Source organism: Babylonia areolata, chromosome 10, assembly GCF_041734735.1.
Source record: "Babylonia areolata isolate BAREFJ2019XMU chromosome 10, ASM4173473v1, whole genome shotgun sequence".
Taxonomy (NCBI): domain Eukaryota; kingdom Metazoa; phylum Mollusca; class Gastropoda; order Neogastropoda; family Buccinidae; genus Babylonia; species Babylonia areolata.
This window is the reverse complement of record NC_134885.1, coordinates 29793664-29816360: the sequence shown is the minus strand read 5'-3', so window position 1 is coordinate 29816360 and position 22697 is coordinate 29793664. Positions and strand designations below refer to the sequence as shown.

At 41.8% G+C, this 22697-nt stretch overlaps 1 protein-coding gene across 1 annotated transcript in view; it reads right to left on the bottom strand.

Moving 5' to 3' along the window:
• The window catches only part of LOC143286929 (transforming growth factor-beta receptor-associated protein 1-like), a 35989-nt gene extending 20551 nt beyond the window's left edge, over positions 1-15438 (bottom strand). Inside the window, exons 1-12 of the mRNA XM_076594885.1 lie at positions 15269-15438; positions 14648-14700; positions 13868-13961; positions 12201-12299; positions 11551-11637; positions 9538-9642; positions 8993-9127; positions 7276-7436; positions 5327-5459; positions 2631-2726; positions 1889-1993; positions 464-655 (exon numbers count right to left, since the gene is read on the bottom strand). Coding sequence (XP_076451000.1) covers positions 464-655; positions 1889-1993; positions 2631-2726; positions 5327-5459; positions 7276-7436; positions 8993-9127; positions 9538-9642; positions 11551-11637; positions 12201-12299; positions 13868-13961; positions 14648-14700; positions 15269-15343 — 1335 coding nt within the window. The 5' untranslated portion in view covers positions 15344-15438. The remainder of the gene's footprint in view (positions 1-463; positions 656-1888; positions 1994-2630; positions 2727-5326; positions 5460-7275; positions 7437-8992; positions 9128-9537; positions 9643-11550; positions 11638-12200; positions 12300-13867; positions 13962-14647; positions 14701-15268) is intronic.
• Positions 15439-22697: the final 7259 nt, after the last annotated feature.

Sequence of the window (22697 nt, the reverse complement as noted above, 5' to 3'; positions counted from 1 at the left end):
TTAAACCCATAAGCCTGACCCCCTGTACCTTTTTAAACCCATAAACCTGACCTCCTGTACCTTTTTAAACCCATAAACCTGACCCCTGTACCTTTTTAAACCCATAAACCTGACCCCTAGTACCTTTTTAAACCCATAAGCCTGACATCCTGTACCTTTGTAAACCGACATCCTCTACCTTTGTAAACCCATAAGCCTGACCCCCTGTACCTTTTTTAACCCATAAGCCTGACCCCCTGTACCTTTTTAAACCCACAGGCCTGACACCCTGTACCTTTTTAAACCCACAGGCCTGACCCCTGTACCTTTTTAAACCCACAGGCCTGACCCCCTGTACCTTTTTAAACCCATAGGCCTGACCCCCTGTACCTTTTTAAACCCATAGGCCTGACCCCTGTACCTTTTTAAACCCATAGGCCTGACCCCTGTACCTTTTTAAACCCACAGGCCTGGCCCCCTGTACCTTTTTAAACCCATAGGCGGCCTTGGTGCCACGGATCTCTTCCAGGTAGGTGCGAAGAAAGTGCTTGAAGTCCATGAGCACCGAGTTGTCCCCCTTGACCAGCTGGTTGACGTCAGCAATCTCGTGCAGGGCGGGGACAGAGCGGGTGAAGTTGGCGTTGGATGGCAGGAGGTGGGGGTACAGGCTGATTAGCTGCACACAGGGCATCGAGGTTTGTGTCCAGAGAAGGGTTCTGGGGGAGGGAGGGTTACCCATGCTGGAAGGGGCGGTGGTCGTAAGAGGTTTGTAAATCATCAGTTTCTTCTATGGAGAAGTTGTGAGGAGGTTTGTGTTTGTGTGGACGCAGGCACAGTGAGACAGCTGAGTGCAGTGTACTTACTTTACTTAGAGTTACTAGAGTTGATTTTTAATACAGGTCCCATAGGGTTCTTCTTCATCAGACTCTACTTCTGGCCCCTTATGTGTGCCACTCCCAGTTAACTGTATTCGTGCTCTAAAATTTTCAAACATAATTTCTTGGTCTGACCAGAATTTGTCGTGCCTGTTCTTGAAAGTGTTCACTGTTTCCCACTTGTAGTTTATGAATATCATCTACATACATGACAACTCTTCCCCTTGCATGTATAAGACTTAGAGGGTTTGAATATATACGACTATTCTTAAGAGGGTTTGTATGTGCATGATCGTTCTTAACTTGAGTGAGTTTGTATGTGTATAACTTACCTTCAAAGGGTTTGCATGTGTATGATTGTTCAAAATAGGGTTTGTATGACTCTTCTTACACCATCATTTAAGGGGTGGGTATGTGATGGTTCCTCTGCATAGATCAAGGAAGTTAAGGCACTAGCAGCTCTGCCCATATACTGGCTTAGGAGAACAGAAGAACCTCCATCCTAAACCCACCAGGTTTTTACAAGACACGCTGCCTGGCAGCCAAGCTCCACTAACTGACGCTGGGAGGGGCGCATTATTTTTAAGGTCTGCATGTCCACTGTCATGTCTACAGCCTTAACATCACTCCCTTTACATATGTGTATTGGTGTAAGTCAGCGAAAGAAATGACGGCACATAGCAAAAACTAATGCTATGATGCTCACACTGTAACCATGTCTCATATTATAATATATATATATATATATATATATATATATATATACACACACACACACACACACACACACACACTCACACACACACACACACATACATATACACACATATATATATGCGCATGCTCGTGCGCACACACACGCACACCTACACACACACACACACACACACACTCACACACTCACACACACACACACTCACACACTCACACACCCACACACACACATACACACACACACACACCCACACACTCACACACACACACACACTCACACACACACACACACACACACACACAAGCAGTCACAAACTCACCTCTCTGACGTCAATCTCACTCTCCAGAAACAGCGCCTGGGCCTGTTCAAACTCCTTCTGGGCAAACTGAATGAACCCTGCCTGCTGCTGAATCCTCCGGTACATCTGTACACACCAACATATCGGACGATGAGGCCCACGTCATGTACTGTAGCACTCTTTTCGTCACATCAGATTTCTCTGTGTGAAATTCGGGCTGCTCTCCCCAGGGAGAGCGCGTCCCTACACTGAGAGCGCCACCCTTTTTTTCTTTTCTTTTTCCTGTTTATTTTTCTAAAGAAGTCGATTTTTCTACACAACTCTGCCAGGGACAACCCTTTTGTTGCCATGGGTTCTTTTACGTGCGTTCTAAGTGCATGCTGCACACGGACCTCAGTTTATTATCTCATCTGAATGACTAGCATCCAGACCATCGCTCAAGGTCTAGTGGAGGGGGAGAAAATACTGACTACTGTGGGATTTGAACCAGTGCGCTCAGATTCTCTTGCTTCCTGGGTGGATGCTCGTACCTCCAGGCCACCACTTGATATGTACCGTTCTGCTGCAGGAAAATTATTATAATTCATTTCATTGGTAATAGTTGGTAACAACTCGTCTTCAAATGATTCACTGACTGCCATCTGACAAAAAGATTAAATGATTTGTTTAATATAGCCTGAAATTCATGGAAATCTGGCATGTCACTCATTTCAACTAAACCTAACATGCAGTGACTCAAGAGACAAGATCATTAACCATTCACCTTTTGGAATTTGTCTCGCGTCATGCCAGTGCGGTTTGCATTCTTGGCCAAATCCAGTGCCTCAGTCACTCGTTTGTCCCCAAGTAGGGCTTGAATCTGTTCAGAGAGAATCAAAACACAGGGCATGAAATCTTCTTGTGTGTGTGTAAACCATCCACTATGTGTTTGATATGCGTGGACTAGCCATAGCATCTTTATTAACCAAATGCACCAATACAACAACAACAAACGCATACACGTAAACATACATACTTGCTCCGGATCCGCACACTAGTCTGGGCCCTACGTGCGATGCGTCCGTGGTGGCGGCCGTGACATCGGATCACGAGCCCCCCACGCGGCAAAAACTATTCAGCAGACACTGTAAAGATCGCTGCTGTATTGTTCTGATATCTCACATTACCCTTGGAAACAATCACAAGAAGCAAGCATTGGTCTATCACACACAGGTGAGAAAATAACAAATAACCAGCATCACAAAGGTAAATGGATCCAGAACCATCATATCATCAAACCGATAAAAGACACTGGGAAAATCATTGCAATCAGCATACTCCCGGTAAATTTTCAGTAAGAATTCTCATCCTTTAAAATAACAAGAAAAAAAAACCAACCAATGACAGCCAACCAGTGAAAACAATTCATTGCAGAACAGTTACATATTTACACTTCTTTCACTTTCAGTCATCACCATGAGAGATTGTTCTGTGAGAATGGCTCTCATTAAAACTGAAATACTGATACGGCATCAAACAATGCAAGTACCTGACAGTTTCAGATTCTCAAACAGGCATCACTGCCTTTTTTGACAGATCCATAAACACTACACCACATCTGCTAAGCAGATGCCTGACAGCAGCATAGCCCAGTGCTCAAGTCAGGCCTTGAGTGCATGCATATATATTTGTATATATATCAGAGTGGATTTTTTCCACAGAACTTTGCCAGAGGACAACACTTATGTTGCCATGGGTTCTTTTTTCTGTGTGCCAAGTGCATGCTGCACACAGGAGCTCGGTTTATCATCTCATCTCAATGACCAGACATTCAGTTTGATTTTCCAATCTAACTTGGGAGAAAGGGCGAAACCACTCCTAGTGGGTCACGGGTAAGTATGTGTAATTAAACCAGGATTTGAACCCAGACCTTCACCGAAGCTATATTGGCAGATAAGTGTCTCAACCATAATGTCACCTTCCTCCTTGTGCCTGTACCTGACAGAAGGAAGGCAACAGTTCATCTCCAATATCCACCTGATGAAGGTCTGGAGATGAGACCCAGAGCTAGCAAGAAGGAACGTCTACTCCGCAGCACGAGCAACTCTCAAAGCTAAGAAAGATCAACACATCACTCCCCTACTCGCTTCCCTTCACTGGCTCCCCATTCAAGCACAAATACAGTACAAACTCTCAGTCCTTTGTCACAATTTCTTCACTGATTCTTGTCCTGTCTATCTTTCAGATCTACATTCTGTCTATTCACCATCCAGACAACTTTGTCCTTCAAATGAAAAGCGCACACTGTCTATTCCAAAGATTCGTACAAAAACTTATGGTGAACGTTCCTTTTCTTTTGTTGCACCTGAACTGTGGAATTCACTATCCTCTCACCCCAACATCTGCATTCAAAAAAGCACTCAAAACATCTTTTCAAACTGTACTTTTCTCACTGAACCTTCTCCTGCATATGGTAGCTGTGATCTTATTGCTGGGTGTGCTATTTGTGTTGATTTGTATGCATTTGTGATGATTTTTCGGTGTTGTGATGCTGGTTCCTTGGTGTTTACTTTTTGACTATGGTGAATGTGATGTGCTTTGTTTTGCTTTGATTTGTGCCAATGTGATTTGAGACTGGTGGTGCCTGTGTTGATTTACATATTTTCATGTCACTTAGTCTTAAATATGTATATTCTAGCCAATGTCACGTGAGACTGTGTTAACTTTGAACATATCTTTACATCACTTAGTCTCAAACTTGTAATTTTACTGTAAAGTGCGGTGAGCACCATCTGAGATGGGGGTACTGCGCTATATAACCCACAGTTTATTATCATTATATTCCGCGAGGTAGTGTTTTCACTTTGATTTAACACCACGACAGAGGTAGTGTTTTCACTTTGATTTCACACCACGACAGAGGTAGTGTTTTCACTTTGATTTCACACCACGACAGAGGCAGTGTTTTCACTTTGATTTCACACCACGACAGAAGTAGTGTTTTCACTTTGATTTCACACCACGACAGAGGTAGTGTTTTCACTTTGATTTCACACCACGACAGAGGCAGTGTTTTCACCTTGATTTCACACCACGACAGAGTCAAAGTTTTCACTTTGATTTCACACCACGACAGAAGCAGTGTTTTTACTTTGATTTCACACCACGACAGAGGCAGTGTTTTCACTTTGATTTCACACCACGACAGAGGCAGTGTTTTCACTTTGATTTCACACCACGACAGAGGTAGTGATGATTTCACACCACGACAGAGGTAGTGTTTTCACTTTGATTTTTCACCACAACAGAAGTAGTGTTTTCACTTTAATTTCACACCATGACAGAGGCACTGTTTTCACTTTGATTTCACACCACAACAGAAGTAGTTTTTTCACTTTGATTTCACACCACGACAGAGGCAGTGTTTTCACTTTGATTTCACACCACGACAGAGGTAGTGTACATTCTCTCATGACTCACTTGTTTCTCTAAAGGCACTGGGACCAGAGCGTAGACTTCCCGGGTTGACGCCACAAACAGACGGCCATCAAAGTCATCCAGAGCAGCGCCCCCTTGGAAGGGAATGGCCTGTTTCTGCTGCATGTCCAGGATACTGAAACACACAGTGTGCTGGTCAATTCAGTATTCCATCATCGCCATCACTGATCGTTAAAAATAAAAAATTATTTTAAAAAAAAAAAAAAAAAGAGAGAGATAATGGTTCAAGAAAAATAGAACATATTTCCTGACTGCCAAAGATAAGAAATGGATTGATTTTTGTTGTTGTTGTTTTTTGTTTGTTTTTGTTCTTTGCTGCCCAATCATCTGCACTGTTTTCAGTGGTGTTACTCCCATGCCACTCATTCCAAGGTTTATCTATCACAGTCCCAGTGACTGCAGTCCACAGAGTATTATTTTTATATTATTCATCTCCAGCATGATCTATCCATGTCACTCTTTCCAGGTATCTACTCTGTGTCTGCCAGCTCCAAACAGCTCCTGCAGACTGCCTTGTCTTTTTCTCCTTGGTTTGATGGTAAATGCAATAAACTCACCACTCACTGCCAACAGCTTCAGTGGCATTCACTGCAAACCATGGACCCTGACTGATGACACTTGATCACCCCACAGACACTAATACCTCATAGATGGTTGCTTTAATTACGTTACACTGTGTCTGTTTCAAAGTTCTGGATGAGTCTGTTTTCACAGTGAGTCAGACGGGCGCCATTGCCGAATGGTTAAAGCGGTGGACTTTCGATCTGAGGGTCCCGGGTTCAAATCACGGTGACGGCACCTGGCAGGTAAAGGGTGGAGATTTTTACAATCTCCCAGGTCAACATATGTGCAGACCTGCTAGTGCCTGAACCCCCTTCGTGTGTAGACGCAAGCAGAAGATCAAATACGCACGTTAAAGATCCTGTAATCCTTGTCAGCGTTCAGTGGGTTATGGAAACAAGAACATACCCAGCATGCACACCCCCGAAAGTGAAGTATGGCTGCCTACATGGCGGGGTAAAAACGGTCATACACGTAAAAAGCCCACTCGCGTATATACGAGTGAACATGGGAGTTGAAGCCCACGAACGCAGAAGAAGAAGAAGAAGACAGTGAGTCAGGGGAGTTGACCTCTGGTTTAGTTTCAGTGGCTGACAACATGGTGAGACAGCTCACCTGATTATAGTGGAGACTGTTTTGCCCAAGTTACACTCTCTCGGCCAACAGGGTTTTAGGACAGTCAGTGATGGAGTGGTTCCCAAAGGCCAACTAAGCCCCAAGGCTGCAGCATTAATTTGTCTATAATCACCATAACAGATATCAATGTCTATGATCACCTTAACTGGTATCAGTGTCTATGATAACCTGTAACTGATATTAATGTCTAGGATCACCATAAATGATATCACTGTCTATGATCACCCTAAATAATATCAGTGTCTATAATCACCCTCACTGATATCAGTGTCTATGATCATCCAAACTGATATCAGTGTCTATGATCACCCTCACTGATATCACTGTCTATGATCACCCTCACTGATATCAGTGTCTATGATCACCCTCACTGATATCAGTGTCTATGATCACCCTCACTGATATCAGTGTCTATGATCACCCTAATTGATATCAGTGTCTATGATCACCCAAACTGATATCACTGTCTATGATCACCCTGACTGATATCAGTGTATGTGATCACCCAAACTGATATCAGTGTCTGTGATCACCCTCACTGATATCAATGTCTGTGATCACCATAACTGATACCAGTGTCTATGATCGCCCTGACAGCATCTATGACCACCCTCACTGATAGCATCTATGATCACCCTAACTGATATCAGTGTCTATGATCACCCTCACTGATAGCATCTATGACCACCCTAACTGATATCAGTGTCCATGATCACCCAGTCTGGCAGCCTGACCTGTGAATGGTGATGAACTCATCGTTCATGGCCAGGATGTAGGGGTGGACGTAGCCAATCGACAGCAGATTCTCAGACCAAGGGATGGGAGGACGCTTGGAACTGCCGGCAGACGTTGCAAACATGCCCAGTGCCGAAGGGCCGCTCAGCAAAAACTCTTCCTACCCACACACACAGCACATGACACACCACAATGAATTTACCTTACTGATATGTTTCACAATAATGATAATAATGAGAAGCAGAAGAAGAAGAAGAAGAAGAAAAAATAGAAGAAGAAGAAGAAAAAAAAAAAGTACTTGTATGGCACACACTCCCCATATAATGGTCTCTAAGTGCCTTGCATAATAACACAACTCTGCACATGAAAAAACAACACACATATGTGTATCTATACACCAAGACAATACTACAAATTGCAGGTATGAATAATCTCACACACACACACACACACACACACACACATTCACATACACACACACACACACACACACGCACTCACACACGACAAAAATACCCTTCACACTCATACACATGCTCACGCACACACACACACATGCCTGCACACACATAACCATCCACCCATAGACACACACACACTACATGATGACTTCAGTAGAGGGCAAAGTGGGGTGGGTAGGAGGAGGAAGAATGCAGACGATTAGCTATGCTTCATCACACCCACACAATGAATTTGTCGCTGTCAGTGTCAATGAACAATAATACTGTACCTTGCTGATACGTTTCACAATGGCTGTGTTACTGTCAGTGTCAATTAATAATGCCTTGCAAGTTTCACAATGGGTTTGTTGTTGTCAGTGTCAAATGAACAATACCCTCCCTTGCTGATACGTTTCACAATGGCTTTAATGTTGACAGTGTCAATGAACAATATTTTACCTTGCTGATATGTTTCACAATGGGTTTGCTGTTGTCAGTGTCAGTGAATAATATTCTACCTTGCCGGTTTGATTAACAATGGCTCTAATGTTGACAGTGTCAATGAACAATAATACTGTACCTTGCTGATACGTTTCACAATGGCTGTGTTACTGTCAGAGTCAACTAACAATGCCTTACTGAGAAGTTTCACAATGGGTTTGTTGTTGCTGGTGTCAATGAACAATACTCTACCTTGCTGATACGTATTACAATGGCTTTAATGTTGAAAGTGTCAGTGAACAATATTTTACTTTGCCAATATGTTTCACTATGGGTTTGTTGTTGTCAGTGTCAATGAATAATACTCTACCTTGCTGGTAAATTTCACAATGGCTTTAATGTTGACAGTGTCAATGAACAATATTTTACCTTGCTGGTACATTTCACAATGGCTTTAATGTTGACAGTTTCAATGAACAATATTTTACCTTGCTGATATGTTTCCCTATGGGTTTGTTGTTGTCAATGTCAGTGAATAATACTCTACCTTGCTGGTACATTTCACAATGGCTTTAATGTTGACAGTGTCAATGAACAATATTTTACCTTGCTGATGTTTCACTATGGGTTTGTTGTTGTCAGTGTCAATGAATAATACTCTACCTTGCTGGCACGTTTCACAATGGCTTTAATGTTGACAGTGTCAATGAACAATATTTTACCTTGCTGATACGTTTCACAATGGGTTTGTTGTTGTCAGTGTCAATTAACAATGCCTTGCTGATACATTTCACAATGGGTTTGTTATTGTCAGTGTCAATGAACAATAATCTACCTTGCTGATACGTTTCACAATGGGTTTGTTGTTGTCAGTGTCAAACGGGAAGAGGAACTGGATCTGCCCGGTCTCGGAGTTCACCATGTTGTAAGAAGTGCTGAGTGCAGCACACACATGGATTCCGTCGATACCCTGCAAAGCAACAGAAACTGGCAAACAATATTGAGTTCTGTTATTAACAGGTATACAACCTGCACACATATAGGACCTAAATATATGTAGATGTATGTGCACATACGACACGCACATGCACAAATAAACTCACATACATCAATACTAATGAGTACCATCATCAAAATATGTATGTTGAAAAAGTAATTCACAAAAATCATAACAAATACGATGAAATTTCCTCTTACCCCAATACTTTTAAACACACATGCACATCACACACGTACACATGACGCACACACACACACCAATACATACATAAATTCATATTCAAAATGTCTTGTACCCAAATAATTCTGAACACACACACACACACACACAAACACACACAGAGGGGGGCGTCGGGGAGAGGAGGGGGGGGGGATACACACCAGAGCCACAGCAGGATCTGGCACAGACAAGTCGCGGAGATGTATCAGTCTGTCCTCCGTCACTGTGTACAACTGAATCATCTTCCTCTTCAGGGCCACGCAGATCTGGAACAGTGGTCACCACACTTCTTTACATGTCCCCAGTATTACTGCTGTAAAGTGAAGACAGTTTTGAAGACAGCTAGGTAACATCGGAGATTAGAAAAGAGAGATAAACCACTCGCGGCAGGCCCCTTCTTACTGTCTATAACAGTGCTGAAGCCGTTTTGGGGCACACACGCAGTGCGGAAGGGTGGGGGTAAATCACCCTCTCCTTCCCCACCCGAAGGAAACTGGTCGGTTCTGACGGTTCAGCTGCAGTAAAGCGAAAGTTAAGTTACGCCTGGAATTTCCCACGTGTAGTAAGATTCGCTGTATACAATGAAAACCGATTCATTTTTGCTTTGGTTTTTAGCACGTTTGCATCTGCTTGAATATAGATAATATAAAAAGAAAATAAAGCAGCTCCCCCCACCACCAACTCCCCCCCCTCCCCCAGCGCAATGTTGCACATGAGAGAGACAGTTATAAATTATTGAACTGCGTTTTCGTAACGCTACTTTTTCTTCACACTTTCTGGTTTACATCACCATTTCTTCAAAAAAAAAAAAAAAAAAAAAAAAAAAAAAATCAAAACATAAAACACATATTCAGCTCTGTCTCTCTTCTAACATCTGTCTATACATACATACATGAATACATATATACATAATTTCATATAGATCTATCAGTATGTAAATCGTAAATCTATCTATATGTACATAATCATATATGTATATGTGTACCGATAAGAGTGGATTTCTTTCACAGAATTTTGCCAGAAATCAACACTTTTGTTGCCATGGGTTCTTTATCAGTGCACCAAGTGTGTGCTGCACATGGGACCTCGGTGTATCATTTCATCCGAACGACTGGACACTTAGTTTGATTTTCCAGTCAAGCTTCAGAGACAATGCAAGAGCGCGAAAGTCGAACTCAATTTCTCATGGACACTGAATTGCAGATAAGTGTCTTAATCATTCTGCCACCCTGCTCCAAAGGCCAAAGAACACCTATCACAGAACACTTGAAAGAAAATTCAACACCCTCAAGCACACCTGGGTTACCACCATTCAGACTGGTCCAAAAATACGAGAAGGCATATTGGGAAGTAAGAAAATAATACTATTCTTCTCCTTGATGGAAACTGCAGCTGAACACAATAAATGGCAGATGCAACAGCCAAGTGGTTAAAGTGTTTGCTGGACTTTCAATCTGAGGGTTCTGGGTTAAAATCCTGGTCACAGCTCCTGGTTGGTTAAGGGATGATGGTTTTTCCATTCTCCCAGGTCAACAGATGTGCAAAACTGCTAGTGCCTGAACCCCCTTTCTGTGTATATTCATGAAAAAGATAAAACAAGCACCTTGAAGATGCCATAATCCTTGACAGCATTTGGTCGGTTATGGAAACATGAGTATACCCAACATTCACATCCCCAAAATCGGAGTACAGCTGCCTAGATGGTGAAAAAAAAAAAAGGTCATACATTAAAAAGCCTACTCGTACATACAAGTGAACACGGCATTTGCAGCCAATGATCACAGAGGGAGAAAGCAGAAGCACAAAAAAGAAAAGCAATCAACGATATAGTATTAAGCAACAAAGAAGATTACCACTACAGTACAAGAAAGTACTGAATAAGAATGCCTAACATTATCAAATAACATGATTAAACAAAACTAAAATAATGCTAACACTACAATGTTTATCAACACTAAAATAACAACAGTGAATAATCAAACTCCAATATAAAGTAATAAACAAAAAGGAAGGATTTTGAACACTATATCGAAACAGAACAAACACATTTGCAGCAAAACTGCTGTTTCCTCTTGTTGCTTTTCAGGCATTACCATAAACCACACTACATCACATCTGTGTAGTATCAACTCCTATCGTTGCAGGGTGTGTATCTCCTGAACCACAGCACTCACCTCCACACTGAACGGGTTTGTCCGAATGGGGTTTTCGTTGATCGAGAAACTATTCACTCCCTTGATCTTCGCTCCTGTCATGATTGGCTGAAAGACAAAAAAGTGATTTTCCTTCATCTGCCACAAGCTATGTTGCATGAATTCTTGTTTTTCAGTTCTTTTTGTGTTATATAAAATCACTGGGCATTTACACTGGGTCACATCTGTATTCGGAGGGCAGGAAATCTCTAAAAACAGATCCAAACCTGCACCTTATCTGTCATAAATATCTAATGGGGTCAGCCACGGACACGAAGAAGCAATGATTCCACAATTAAGTGATATTTGCCACGAGTCAGGGGCTTAACAGTTTGCATCCATTATGCTGAAATGGCTCGTCAGTAATGCAGACTTTCTCATGGTGGTTAACCTGCCCCAGAGTTCTGCAGCAGTCCCTCGCAGACAGTTAACTTTGGGATAGTGACACCACAGACACAGACACGTACAGATGACTTCGTGCACTGGTGTATGTATCATATATTTCACATGCACCTTCTCTCTGCTTTTTCTTCACCACTCCATACCCACCCACGCTTTCCCACCTCAACACCTCCCTCACCCTCCACTTTACCCTTTCTTACACACACTGAGAGAGACAGCACACCACAAACCTCTAAGTCCATCATGTTAAGCAGAGCCAGGGTGTTGTCACACAGAACCATAATTCTGTTCAGTGCTGATGCAGACTTGATCTGCACCACTGGCTTTTTCTGCACAAATACATGACAGGCATGAATATACATGAATACGCATGTGCACGCATACACACACACAGGCACACACACACACACACACAGATAAACACACACACACACTACACATGAATATGTACGTGTGTGCATGCATACAAGCACACGTACACATGCACACATATACACACTGATGTTGATACTTTTCTGTCCAGCAAAGGAAACTGCTGTCACCGTATATAATTTCCAATTAGGTAACAAAAATCAAAGACACACAGACAGACAGATATAAAGAAACAGAGACAAGAAAACAGACAGGAAGAAGCATAACAGGAAACTGACAAAGAGGCAAGTGTGCATAACAAAGACAAATACAGACCCAATTCCAAGGCAAGAAATCAAAACGACGATATTCCAAGAAAAGAAACCACAATAATGATGAAAGAAAATAGTGCATAACAAAGACAAATACAGACCTAATTCCAAGGCAAGAAATCACAACAACGATATTCCGAGAAAAGAAGTCACAATAATGATGAAAGAAAATAGTGCATAAGAAAGACAAATACAGACCCAATTCCAAGGCAAGAAATCACAACGACGATATTCCAAGAAAAGAAATCACAATAACGATGACAGAAAATAGAGGAAGAAGAAGAAGAAGAAGCAGCTGAGTCTAAAACCTACACACGGAAGACTGAGCTGCTTTCCACAAGATATGAAAAGGAAAATAAACATCTCCACCCTTTTGCTGTGTGCATTTTCAGAGGACATTGCTCAATGCATACATTACATACACATTATACATTTATTCCTAGTACATAAAATTACAGCAACAAAAACTTTCAAATAATGAATGTTTGCATACTCCTGGCAGCTGAAATTAAACCAAAAGATACTGCCTCTCAAAAAAAACAGGAACAGCTAACCAATCGCGAAAATTCATACAAAGGTATAATCAGTTTACGCATGTCATGTGTGCCAACAAACCCAGAGGTATAAATCTTACCCAGAAATCTCCAGCTTCCTCTTACTAAACATGGGCAGTTAGACATGGTGAGCATCTATTCATGCAGCCTCTAAATAACTTTGCAGACTTTCTAGTCAATAACACCAGTGCAGTGTTGGCTAGTGGTAACGCGTCTGCCTAGGAGGTGAGAGAATCTGAGTGCACTGGTTCGAATCCCCGACTCACCAGTATTTTCTTCCCCTCCACTGGACCGTGAGAGGTGGTCTGGACACCAGTCATTTAGATGAGATGATAAACCGAGGTCCCGTGTGCAGCATGTACATAGCATAAATAAAAGAACCCATGGCAACAAAAGGGTTGTTCCTGGCAAAAATCGATAGAAAATTAATTGGAAAATAAATTCACAAGCAGGCAGAAAAAAAAAAAAAAAAAAAGAAAGGTAGCACTCTTACAGTAGTGATTCACTCTCCCTGGGAAGAGCAGCTGGAATTTCACACAGAGAAATCTGTTGTGACAAAAAGAGTAATACAATACAATGCAATACAATACAATGCCATACCATACAATACAATACCATACAATACCATGATACCAACTGTAACCAAGGGAATTCACTCACCACTGTGAGATATTTGTGCCCCTGTTTCTCTGTCTTGTAACTGATGCGACCAGAGCTGCTGGTCTCCTCTTCAATACTGTAGTGTACCACAAAACTGGAACAAAGGCAAACATACAAACTGCTGAATTCAAGTTTCAACACAACTACACTGTTAGTATTTATCTGGCTTATGAATCAACAATCATGGATCAAGAAAATTTCATCTTTTATCCTCAGTAGGTAGCTGGACAGTAGCACTCAACATATATGCATTTCTTAGATGATAGAAAATATTTTTAATTACAAAATATTTTTAATTTAAGTCAATTGAGTAAATTTGTTTATGCACATATACATTGTAAACACTGCTGATGACTGAATAAAGAATTATTGTTTGCATTAAGCATATAATCTACATGCAAATGTGCACACATGTGTATGTGCACTAAGGAAAATGATGCACACAGAGAGAGAGAGTGTGTGTGTGTGTGTGTGATTGTGTGTGTGTGTGTGTCTGTATGTGTGTGTGTGTGCGTGCGTGTACACATTTTCACACAACTAGACTTCAAGTTCTGTTTGTTTGTGTGTGTGTGTGTGTGTGTGTGTGTGTGTGTGTGTGTGTGTATATATATCTTGTATACACACATGTATATATTATATATATATATTATATATATATATGTGTGTGTGTGTGTCTGTATGTGTGTGTGTGTGTGTGTGTGTGTGTGTGTGTGTGTGTGTGTATCTGTGAAAACAAGATATACAACTGTTACCAAGTAGCTTACTTTCTCATTGACTCACCAATCATTTGTTCCAATGTACACATTCTTGCCACAAACGTCAATACATTCAATCTGAAAGAACAAAACATACCATCATTCACATTTTCAACCAAGTCCTAAAAAAATATATAAATGCACCAAAATCACACACACACACACAAACATACACACTCAAGCAGCATAATCACTTGTATTATAAATGCATACACATGCACAACATCTCTCACCACAAATCTACAGCACTGAACCCCCTTGATTCATTGTTGCCATCAATAATCTTCAGACTGTAAACAAAAGGATGATCGACATGAGACCACACACACACACACACACACACACATTACATATGCACACGCATTCGTTTTCACACAAGCACTCAAGTCACACATACATATATATATATACGTTTTTGTGTCTGAAAATCATATACTGTATGTCATGCGCGCGCAGACAAGCACAAACACATGCACGCATGTTTGCAAAACACACACACACACACACACACACACACACACACACACACAGTGCACTGTCGGCACATCCCCAGTGCATCCACACACTGCATCCTCGTCGCTTCATCCCAAATGTGAAATCGAAAACAACGCTGTCACAATAACGTTGTATCACCACGTAGTATCACCTGAGTTTTAGCCTTGTCTGACATAAGCTTGACCCGTTCAACAGCCGGCACGAGTTCAAAGGCTTTGATACTCATGACTGCAACTGATTTTGTGACAAAACAGCCCCAGAATATTTCCAGACAGAACACTACAGCAGCCGAATTTCATTCATAGGACGCCGACATCTTGATTTTGTGCTGCCGTCTGGCAACACCCACTCGGACAAGGGGAATCACTCATTATGTAACCACCACGTTTATTTGATTGAGGAGAGCGCATGTCCAAGAAAATTTTTAATGATAGGCCTAATGATAATAAAATAAAAGCTGTACTGTTAATGATGGAAAACAATAGATGACAGGGAACACTTGATGACCGCCTTAAATGTTTGTGTGTGTGTGTGTGTGTGTGTGTGTGTGTGTGTGTTGTTGTTGTTGTTGTCTTCAGTTTAACGTCTTTCCACTTGAAGTGATATTAGACGAAAAAAAAAAAAAAAAAAAAAAAAAAACGTGGGGGTAGGGGCTGTGAGAGGGGGAGGGATAAAAGTGTGTGTATGTGTGGAGGGTGAATAGGGAGAGACAACGCTAGGAAAAATGGAAACGTTATAAACGCCAACATCAAACAAATATAACATCTATAACAAATGTCCTATAGGACTATGCAGCAAACCTTCTGCAATAACAAATAACATATTGGAATTGTTAATAACACATTCAAAAGAACTTTTGGTGAAGTCTGGCAAAAAACATTTTAGATTCAATGTGTGTGTGTGTGTGTGTGTGTGTGTGTGTGTGTGTGTGTGTGTGTGTGTGTGTGTGTGTGTGTGTGTGTGTGTGTGTGAGTGTGTATGTATGTATGTGTGTGTGTGTGTGAGAGAGAGAGAGAGAGAGAGAGAGAGAGAGAGAGCGTCAGGTGTGTGTGTGTGTGTGTGTGTGTGTGTGTGTGTGTGTGTGTGTGTGTGTGTTTTCATTCCACCGGCGTTATTTATTTTAACGTCTTTCACTCTGATATAACACTGGTGGATTATGGGGGAGGGGTATGTGTGTGTGAAATTGACATCGGTGAAACAACTGAAAGAATCTACAGCAACACATGCACACACAGGGTGAAACACACACACACACACACACACACACACACACACACACACACACACACACACACATGCACGCACGCATCAGTGCACGCACGCACGTACGCTGTGGGTCCGGAGGTGACTGATGAGGCCAATCCGGGCCCTGAAGGCTCGCCCAGATATGGGACACAAGTGAGTGTATGCTGTTGTGGAAGTGGATGTTGCTCAGGCCTTGCGCACAGCACGCCGGCTTTCGTTGCGTCTCGGTGATGCGCCTGGCTTCAACTGCACGGGCTCTTGTGGTGATCTTGCTGTGCCAAGCTGGATGGTCCAGCGCAAGCATCTCCCACGTGTTCGGATGTCGACGCCCAGGTCTTTGAAGGACGCTTTGCAGAGGCAGTCTTTGTAGCATTTCTTCTGCCCTCCAGCTGAGCGCTTGGCCTGATACAGTTCTCCGTACTGCAGCTGCTTAGGCAGTCGACTGTCTGGTATTCTGACCACATGTCCAGCCCACCTGACTTGGGTTTCTGCAGGAGGGTGTAGACGCTGCAGAGGCCAGCTCGTCAGTTTCAGGACTTCCGTGTCGGGGACTTTGTCTTGCCACCTCAGTGATGTGGAGGAATCCAGTGCACTGCCGAGACAGCTCAGGTGGAAGCGATTGAGCGGCTGTTTGGCGTTTCTGGTGTAGACAGTCCAGGTCTCGTTGGCATAAAGGAGGATGGTAAGGACCACTGCACAGTATACCTTCAGCTTGGTGGTAGCGCTGAGTCCTCTCCACTCCCCAAGGTTCTCATGGAGTCTCCCAAAGGCGGCGCTGGCTTTGGCGATCCTGTTGTTGACCTCAGCGTGTGTGTTCACTATGCGAGAGAGCCTGCTGCCCAGGTTGGTGAAGTTGCCGACTGCCTGGAGATTCTGCCCCTTGACTGTGATGCGCGGCTCCTGGTATGACTTTCCTAGCTGGGGCAAGCCCGAAATGTTGTGGGTTCACGACAGTTCTTGCAGCGTGCTCGCAAGTCTCACTACACCGGCACTGTTTGGCATCCTCATCCGCCATTGCAGCCGTCAGTTGGGAGATGTCTCCTCTTCCGCCTGCTCCGCCGTTGGGATGACTTCTTCGAAGTACTACTGCGGATTAATTGAACCCATACATGGGGGATGGTGCGTGGGCGCCAGGGCGTATCCACACACTGGTGTGCCATGCGCGCCGCACGTTATGTACAGGGGGTCAGCAACCACCTCCCTTAATCCGGCCATCATTAATGATGTGCCGAATCTGGCAGAGCCTGACTACCGGGCTCAGTCTCCAGATCGGATTGTCATGTTGGGTTTACCGTTCGGCCCACATGCGGCACTGATCGAGGTAGTACTGGCCGGGGTTACATGGTCACCAGTAGCAGAGAAGCGGAGCCTGTGACCTCTCTCTCTCTCTCTCTCTCTCTCTCTCTCTCTCTCACACACACACACACACACACACACACGTTTATTATATATATATATTACTAGTAAGGGTGGTCCTGAAGGATTTTCCAAGTAACTTTTTCCAAATGAAAATGGAAACTGATTAGATAAATGAGATAATTTGAAGTCAAATGACAAAGGGAAACTTTCCCGTCAGGTTTTAAAAAATCATTATTAATCCCACCGGCAGGCTCTAAACTCTCTTTCTAACGCTAGTTCAAGTTCTTATACAGGCCTACGCGCTGCGCGTGGTCGGACAATGATGAGTACGGCTACTCATCAGGTCTTCATGAGAAGAAGAACTGAGAAACTGAAGTGTGACGTGTCAGTAGAGGAGCCTGGGTGTGAGCCGAAAGAGAAAAAAACAAAACAAAATAAAAACGTTCGTCAGTGTCAAGCTGGCTCCACGTGTAGGTATCGGCATCGGTGAGAGTTAAATCACTAATTCCACAATCAGGGGGAGATAAGAGTTCGCTGCAAGTTCCTCAGCGCGTTGTCGCTCGGGTAGATGGCCATTTAACTTGATGTGTCTGCAAGAACTCAGTGATGACCAACAAGCGTGAATGCAGTTGATTTATTAAAACTAATGACAAATAAGTCGGGGCCCCTATACCTAAAAAAAAACAACGACAAAAAAACAAAACGAAAGCAAAAACAAAACAAAACAAACAAACAAACAAACAAAAACACATACACACACAGACACCAGTCATATCAGAGTGAAAGACGTTAAAATAAATAACGTCGGCGGAATGAGCACGCACACACACACACACACACAGATTTTTTGTTTTGTCGCCACACTTCTACATGGCATGCATTGTTGAAGGCTGCGGACAACAATAATATTACTATGTCCGACAACATGTTCCACTAATCAATGTCGGCACATTTCAGTTGTCACTGGTTACAATTTATATAGTATGCCACAGAAAAAATAATTGTATGGCGAAAGCTGCAATAGCCAGTGCCATCCCGACACTAAAAATGTGTGTGTACTATTGACACACCAACACTTGAGTTTCGAGAGGAGTTTGGTGGTTTGCATGAGCGAACATAAGTGTGTGTGTACTATTGACACACCAACACATGAGTTTCTAGAGGAATTTGGTGGTTTGCATGAGCGAACAGAGCAGCGCTAAGTTTATCGTAAGACTGATGTTCCTATGTCCACGTTAAAGTCCATGCCGTGTGTAGCTGGCTGAAAAAACAATACATACATGCGTATTTCCGGTGTGTGTGTGTGTGTGTCTATGAGTGATTCTGAGCCACACACAGAGAGAGAGAGCTGAAAGCGAGAACAGAAAATGAGGAGGAAGACCTCATCATTAGGGGGAAGGGAAAGGGTCGTCATTGTGAAGAAACCCAGTTAAGAAGCATGGTCATGATGGTGCTATGCCGCAGGACATGCAAGAGGGTCGCCACTGACTAAATAAAGTAAAAGCTGATGTACATAGTTTTAAACTGCGTAAGAAAGATGATGTGTGTGTGTTTGCATATTCAGTTTCTTAAACGAAAGGAATGAGTTGACTACTGATGATGAAACGAAACCAAAATTAATTGCCTTGACTGAAATAATTGCAAAAAAATCAAAACTGATTATAACGTCTCTGAATATAGTATTCCAGGATATGATCTATTCACAAAATTTAATAAATACCTCAAGTTGGGAGTAGCTATTTATATACTTACATCACTGAATGCAGTGGAATGCCAAATACTAAATGATCAACCTTTTAAGGAGAGTGTGTGGAGCACATTTGCTACAAGTAAGAAAGAGAAAGTGCTGATAGGCTTTGAATACAAGAGTCCTAGCTCCACCAGTGAGAACGTGGAAGAGTTGCAAAGACTATTGAGACACAGTGAATTAGAGATTATGACAAGGTGTGCAAAGTGGGAGATTTTAACGACCCAACAATAAACTGGAATGGATATTGGTCAAATGAGGATGATAATACTTTTTTGAATGCATATGAGACCCCTTTTTAAGCCAGATTATAACCAATCCAGCCCGCAGGTCAGAAACCAAGTTTGATTGATCTTGTTCTTGTGAATGATGAGAACTTTATCTCAGACATCACACATTCTGATTCAGCCCTATGTCGCAAAAGTGATCGTGATATACTTACCTTTACGCTGTATACAGATATGGATCTTTACAAAGTGAAGAACTTACAAACAAATATCATTTTGGGAAAGGAAATTACTTGAATATCAGGCAATAAATGAGGAAAGTTGGCTGGACTGAATTGGAAGGAAAAACGGTACACGATTATTGGTTGTATTCCCATAAAACCAGATAAAAGTCCAAAGCCACTTTGGATGACAGGTAATTTGAAGGTGAAAAAACGTGTGAAAAAGAAATACAATTCATACAAGAAGTCTCTAAAAACAAGAAAAAACTACAACCACTAAAAGTACATTCTAACTTGAAATAAATGTAACAAAATCACTAAAAATGCAAAACGAGACTTTGAAAAGACTCTCGAAAGAATGCAAAACCAGTCCTAAATATTTCTGGAAATAGTCCAGGCCAAGACCAAGGTATCAGTCCTTCAAAGACAGCTGATGGGAAGTTAGCTGTCAGTGATGAGTATATGGCAAAGATTTTAAATGATTTCTTCGCTAGCGTCTTTACCGATGAAGAATTGAGCAATATCCTAACTTTGACAACGGCAGAAGAGAAGTATGATTCCTCCACTCTGTCTTATACTGTCGTAACTCCAAAAGTTGTAAAAGATAAACTAAAGGCACTAAACCCCAACAAAGCTCAGGGCCCAGACCAGATATCCATACGAGTACTGAAGGTGCTTTGTGAAGAGTTTTCAGCACCTTTTTGTGAGCTATTTAATAAGTCATTATAGAGGTAGGAGAGGTACCCGACGACTGGAAATAGCAGTAGTTACAGCCATCTATGAAAAGGGGACTAGATCAGACCTAACTATCCGGCGGCCAGTGAGCCTTACTTGTATATCCTGCAAGGTACTATAGTCAGGGACATACCAGCTGATTTCATGACTGCAAACAACTGAATCTATATTCACCATGTCAGCATGGATTTAGAAAACACCGATCATGTATTACACAGCTTCTGGGGGTGTGGAAGATTTAACACATTTTATAGAAGAAAAGGAACCCGTGGATATTATTTATTTGGATTTAAAAAAAAAAAGAAAAAAGAGAGAAGTTGTTGACCCTGTACCACACTTTCAGGTTACTGTCTAAGCCAGATGGTTAGTGGGGTTACAGGATGTCTTATCATAGTGGATTACAGCATTTCTTCTCAGGAGAATCCAGAGGGTACGTGACGGTAACTTAAATCACCAGCTGCGCGAGTTTTACCAGAAGAGCGGGGATTTTATCACCATTTTTATAAACGATCTCCCAGACTGTGTACGTTGTTGTCAGTTGTACAATTTTTGCTGATGATACTAAAAAATGTGATAAAACTGGGAACTTCTCAAGATTGCAAGACGTTGATATAAACAACCTAAATAATTGGTCGAATAAGTCAGTGAAAGCTGCATATATATTTTAACTGTGTCTAAATGCAAAATTCTGCACTTAAGAAAAAAATCCAGAACTGACAAAGAATATGTCATGAAAAATGATGAAACCACAACCATTGCTATTTCAGAGTGTGTTGAGGAAGAAGACCTGGCCGGGTCAGTGTCACATTTGATCAGGATTTTTCGTTTAATGCCCATATTCTGGCAGCCCGGCGATGTTGATAACTGAAGCAAATGAAATATTGGGTATTTTAAAGAGAACTTATTAGACAAACGGTGCGACCGATACTAGAATACGGCAATTTGATATAGTATCCCAGACTAAAAAGACAATCAGTAGCAACTGAGCAGGTTCAGAGGATAGCAACAATCGAGAATCGTACCGGAACTCAGATCTCGAGAGTTAGATTACCACAACACAGTTCAATCTACATGCATTGAAATACAGGTGCTTTAGGGGAGATATGATTCAGGTCTTCAAGATCACTAACAAATTGATCAGTGATATAAGCCCCAACACTTTTTTTTTCTCAGCTAACAAGTCTGATATAATCAGAAACTCAAATACTAACCTTTGTATCCAGTTTTGCAGGACTAATAATTATATGCAAATCCTCTTTCAGCATCAGAGTTTTTAAAGGTTTGAATGCACTGTTAATGTAATGAAATCAGCTAAAAATATCAAGCAAATAAAAAATCTTCTTGACAGTGATTCTAGATCCATAGCCTAGAGTTTAGAAGATTAAGAGGTGATCTCATTGAAGTATATAAGATCATGCACAATATTTATGATCCTTGCACCACCTCTTCCTTGTTTACTATGGCTAACTACGATAAAACTCGAGGGCACAACTTCAAAATAAACAAAACTAATTTCGTAACTAACCAGTTCCGCAAGTTCTTTACTAACCGTATCATAAATCTGTGGAATAACCTTTCCTATGACACCATCAATGCACCATCGGTAAACGCCTTCAAAAATCACATTGACAAAAAGTTTAAGAACCATGTATTTTCCACAGAGTTAAATCTTTATTGAGCTGTAGATAAATATAGTATACACTATGCCAGATTTAAACAAGGGTCTGTTCACAACAAGTGATCCAAAAGCACATAAATGGACACTGATTATGAGGGCAAAAGGCTTTTAGCCTATAGCCAAACATTTCTGTGATTCTGTGAAATATGACTTTGATAAATAACTATTTCTGCAAATTAACATGCAAATGTAAACCCTAAAACCAAACTACTATACCAAGAAGGGGCGTAGAAAGGCCGCAAAGCTTAATTTTTGCCCCAAATACTGTACTTGTAAAGATAGTCGAAGCATATTTTTATCAAGTGCCTGTCATGTATGGGGATATAACCTAAAAGATAAATGATTTGGCAAGTTGGCAGTGTTAGAGT